At 35.2% G+C, this 5,065-nt stretch overlaps 1 protein-coding gene across 2 annotated transcripts; it reads left to right on the forward strand.

The window, feature by feature from the left end:
• The first annotated feature begins 460 nt into the window (after positions 1-460).
• LOC145034851 (FCS-Like Zinc finger 10-like) lies at positions 461-3,208 on the forward strand. Of its 2 annotated transcripts, none has more exons than XM_078983397.1 (3): positions 461-679; positions 1,506-2,457; positions 2,547-3,208. In XM_078983397.1, the coding sequence occupies exons 2-3, from the start codon at positions 1,517-1,519 to the stop codon at positions 2,716-2,718; spliced, it is 1,113 nt and encodes a 370-aa protein (XP_078839523.1). In that variant the 5' UTR covers positions 461-679; positions 1,506-1,516; the 3' UTR covers positions 2,719-3,208. The 2 variants fall into 2 exon arrangements, with proteins under 2 accessions (XP_078839523.1, XP_078839524.1); XM_078983398.1 differs by lacking the exon at positions 461-679 and adding an exon at positions 699-1,294.
• Positions 3,209-5,065: the final 1,857 nt, after the last annotated feature.

The raw sequence follows: 5,065 nt of genomic DNA on the forward strand, positions 1-5,065 counted from the left end.
AAAACCACAGGAACCATTTTTGAAGTTTTATCTATAATCTAATTTAATCGTAAACTACTCCTAAATACAACAATATCTCGGACAAAACTTGAACTCTCAATCTCAATAAAAATTGAAAACACCTAATATTGTTAGACTAAAACCTTTTAATAAAATAAAAACAATGAGTATTTCATTCTCTACGAAAGTTTCTCTTAAAAGTTGTTTAAGTTCCTTCTAATTTGAGTTAACACTTTTATATTTGGAATCAATAAAGTAGTTCTAATAAAGAAAATAATTCCCTCCTGTTTTTTGGATTTATCAAGAATAAATATATTTAAAAATAAGTACCATTTAATACATTTAATACAAGTACAGTCTTTTCATTATTAAATGAGATAACAAATGAATAAGTAAATAACAAAGTTTCATCATTGCAATTACTGTATATATAAAAGTATACGTATCCTCATACATACAGACATACAGTAAACCCGCTACACTCTACAGAGAGAGAAAAAGAGTATTTGAGAAGCTCATTTCTTCTCTGATTTTGATGAGAGAGAGAGAGAGAGAGAGAGCAGTACTGTACAAGTTTCACACAACCATAGAGAGGGAGAGTGGGGAGTTGAGAAAACACTTTCTGGATTTTTGAGGGTCATTCTCCTCTCGAAACATCATCGGTGTGAAGTTTTTTGAGGTGGGTTTCCCCCAAATTTGATTCAACTCATCGCTTTTCATCCATTTTTCCTCTGCATTTTTGGGTGTTTTACTTGCTTTTCTAGATTATCGCTATGTTTACTCTTTAAGTTGTTTCTCCTGTGTTCGTTCCACTAATCTGATCCTCATTCACCATCTTTCTTTGTATATGATTTATTTTAAGTCATAGATTTTTCAACTTCTGTAGCTTGATTGATGCATCCATGTATGTTTGATGATTGTGGCTCATTTGGGGAAGAACTGAAAAAGTTCTGAGGTTAATCTGTTCATGAAATGGTAATCTTTTGGGTTTTGAGTGATTCGTGCTTTTGATATTGCACGGATTTTTTGGATTTTAATCTTGTTTTTTGCGCATCTTTCGATTTTCATCACAGACAAAGCTTAGAAGTTAGAACCCCTCTTCTTGATGTTTGACTATTTTGACTATTTTCTTGACATTTTGATTTGCAGAACTTTGTGGGTCCTTTATCTGTTTGATCATCTATCTGGTTTTTCTTTACTGTATTTTGATCTGTAGTCTTTCTGTTCATAATCTGATGCTACTGTTTATGCATAATGCACATTGCCGGAACTGGATATCATTCAAATTCTTGAGGTATGATCAACCATGTCTGACTTTAATCAAGGGTTTTGTTCCTCTTCCAACAGTGTTCTTGAAACCTGCATTCGATTTGATTCTTTTAACCTGCTCGCTAGGACCCGATGATGATTAAAATTTCTAGATAAGGGTTCCGATGGTGATTCTCCATCGTTGCGCATTGATTCTCTTTTCTCGAACATTAAATCAACTTTTTTTTTTTCAACAGGGTGTGCGAACATGCTGAGGAAGAGAACCAGATCACACCAGAAAGATCAACAAAACATGGGTCAGACACATCATCTGATTCCCGATTCTTATTCTAACGAGTCTTGCTATACAAATTCCGATGCTTTCTTGAAACAAAAACACAAAACCAATTCCTTTTTCACTGTTCCTGGTTTATTCGTAGGACTAAACCCTAAAAACTCAGAATCTGATTCAGTTAGAAGCCCCACTTCCCCTTTGGATTTCAAAGTTTTTTCAAAACCAAACTTTGGGAATTTTCCAATCAGAGCATCCCCAAAACCAAATGAAACAACTCAAAAGAGTTGGAATTGTAACAAAGTAGGTTTAAGCATTATAGAATCTCTTGAAGATGAGACAAAACCCTCATCTGGGAAAATACTCCGATCATCAGCTAGTAAGAGCATTCTTTTTGCACCTCAAATGAAAATCTTCAACAACCCGAGTTTGAAAACCAACCCGTTTGACTCGCTATCCAACTCACTCCCTAAAAATTATGCCATTTTCCCTTCCACCCACATCAAAACCTCAAATTCTAAACTGATTTCAGAAGAATCATCTTCAAAGTTTTGGTCACATTCTTTGGATTCTTCCAATCTCGGGTCGAATTTAACGACCCGCCCGCCCAACTCAAATACCCGTTTGTCAAACACACAAAACCCCGGAAAAGATTTAGTGGGATCCCTTTCAGCAAGTGAGATTGAGCTCTCTGAGGATTATACATGTGTTAGAAAACATGGGCCTAACCCTAAAACAACTCATATTTTTGGTGACTGTATTTTAGAACGTCACGAAGACGAATTTGTCCCTAAATCTTCTGAAGAATCTGATTCTAAACCTTCTCAAGTCATGACTTCTTACCTCTCTGATGATTTCTTGAGCTTTTGTTACTCTTGCAAGAAGAAATTGGAAGGCGAAGATATCTACATGTACAGGTTCAGTCCCCGAACTTTCAATCATATGTTCATTTTTACATCAAAACTTGCTTTAAAGACTTATGTGGTCTATTCTTTTTGGTTGTTAGAGGTGAGAAAGCATTTTGCAGTTGGAATTGCAGATCAGAGGAGATTTTGATTGAGGAAGAGATGGAGAAGAAGAACAATGGTGAGGCGAGTTCATCTTTGCAAAGTGAGATTATGCAGAAAGAGGATAATTGTGAGGAAATTTTCGAGACCTCCATGTTCATTGCTGCATAAATATAATAATGGGGAAAAAAGAAGCTGGTATTTTTGCATTTTTGTTAATCGTCCAATTTACCACTATGCCCATGAACAATGAAACTTAATTCTATGAAGTGAAACCACACACACCACTATTGATTACCCGTTCTATAAGAGCTGTATGTCTTTGTTTTTTTCTTTAATGGCAGCCATGGATGATCTTGTTTTAAAAGTGTGTGGTTTTTCTTTATATGTGTTTCATGGATCATGGTTTTAGTGGGTGATTGGGATGCTACACCAGCTAGTTTTGTGTCTTTATTTCCTGTGTACTATTTTGACATTGATGAATATCTCTAAGGCTTCTTTTACTTGAGTCTTGGTATGAGAATGAAATGGGTAGTAGTTGTAGTACCTCCCTACCCCTACCCCACCCCACCCCCACCTTTCTTGGACTCATTGTAAGGAGTTGATGTATAAGCCTCCAAGATCAAGTCTTTGAATGAATATAAATGACCTTTTTACATTAGCTATCAAGTCTCCATCTTTAATATTAATATCATAATTTTATTGGTAGTTATATCATAACTCGGTGATTCTTGACATGGGTTTTGAAAATCTTGAGATGAAATTGCTTGGATCAACATTGTAATGAGCATTTACAAAAGGGTTTGAGTAGGGAGTTGTAATCCCAATGTGGATTATGATAGTGTAGGCAGATAACTCTTTTTTTAGAAAAGATTGTAACGAAATTGATTGATGGGTTTTATTGTACAATTCGTTGATGCATTGATTGTGATTTTACTTTTGTTCATCCATCATTGTCCCTTCCATGGAGGGATCAAATGAAATGAAGTTTGTTTGCTTTTACAAAGATGGCCCCTCACCCATGTGTGAATTATTAACATATCTTTCTTGTAAAGACTCGAACATCTTTTAACTTCATTGGCCCATATGCTTCATGATGCTGCCTGCCTCTTCTTAACAACCGAATCAAGAAACATATAAGTAGTCATTGCACAAACGTTTTGAATTTAAGAACCAATGGTATCTTGGATGCATGAAAACTAGAGGTACAAAGCTAATAATGCATGTAACAGAGACCCTACCACTTTGGATGGAGATGAAGATGGTGTTATACGCTATAAGTTAACAAACAGAAAAAGGACATGAGAAGAGACAAGGGCTAGACCCCATGCATTATGAAAGAAAGGCAAATCTTGAAAGTGGTATAGTGGGTTCGCTTTGGTTCAACCACTTTTGGTTAAATTTACAGAAATTGATCCCTAAGTATGGGGAAATTACCATTGAGTCCCAATATTCATATCAATTAGGAGAAAGAGAAGTGATGTTCTTGGTTGGTTTTCCCAACTAACTGAAAACCAAAATAGAAAAAAGTTGAGGCCCCAAATTAATGAGGGTAGATTAGGTTTTTCATCCATGTCTTTTATTGATAGTCCATATATGGTCATGAAAAGAATTTTCAACATTTTTCGTAACTAAGATAATATTTTTAAAATTTTTTATAATCTCTCTAGGTGGGCGATGTTCAAAGAAGGGCATTAATATTTAAAACATTATAAAAGGGCTTACTTTTAGTAAAGGGAGTCATGGGGTTTTTATGTTGTATATATACAATGGTGATCATATGAAAGTCGGAGTTTGCAAGAGGTTTTTATGTTGTATATAGTCCAACACTTTTCAAAGTTCAAAATTTGATGCCTAAAAAAAAAAAATCCATCACAATCATTGTCAAACCAACAAAAAAATAGTGGGTCATATATCGAAGGAGGTAACGGATGAGAGCGACATAATATATCGAAAAAATAAATCATCGTTGATATTAGTTCCATATACAAAGTTAGCATTATTGGCAAACATGTTGTGTAAAGTGCTAATTTGCTCGAACTTTTGTGGGTCCCAGAAGAATACATTTCCAAACTTCTGAGGGGACCTTGAACTATATTCATACAGATGATAGCATGCAATTTAAGCTCTGCTTCATCGTCATTTGTTGTTAGGTAATCTAAGTATCTATTATGGCATTCGAGTGGTTATTTGCACATACCGATAATTGTAATCACTAATCATTTGAATATTCGAACGTTTATGAACAACCAATCTTGCTTATTGCCAATAGAGTGGGCAAGACGTGACATGGTTTTTAACGAAGTTGGAGGAACGCGTTGGTGAGATGGAATATTTATACATCATGTCTAAAAGAGACGCTTCCATTGATCTTGCCATTAGAATGATCTTTCACATGTGTATCAGTCTCTTTGTTGGCATCTAGGAACGAACTTACGACTGAAGTTGACAAAAGTTCTATCACGCCAAATGGCTATTATGGAACACATGCATAACATACAAAGGATCAGACTTCGAG

Source organism: Lactuca saligna, chromosome 3, assembly GCF_052625555.1.
Source record: "Lactuca saligna cultivar CGN05327 chromosome 3, ASM5262555v1, whole genome shotgun sequence".
In the NCBI taxonomy this organism is placed as follows: Eukaryota; Viridiplantae; Streptophyta; class Magnoliopsida; order Asterales; family Asteraceae; genus Lactuca; species Lactuca saligna.

Excerpts from the sequence above, each read along its gene's own strand:
- LOC145034851 (XM_078983397.1), top strand. The coding sequence starts at position 1,517 with ATGCTGAGGAAGAGAACCAGATCACACCAGAAAGATCAACAAAACATG. Across the intron at positions 2,458-2,546 it reads GAAGATATCTACATGTACAG|AGGTGAGAAAGCATTTTGCA; the intron begins GTTCAGTCCCCG and ends TTTGGTTGTTAG.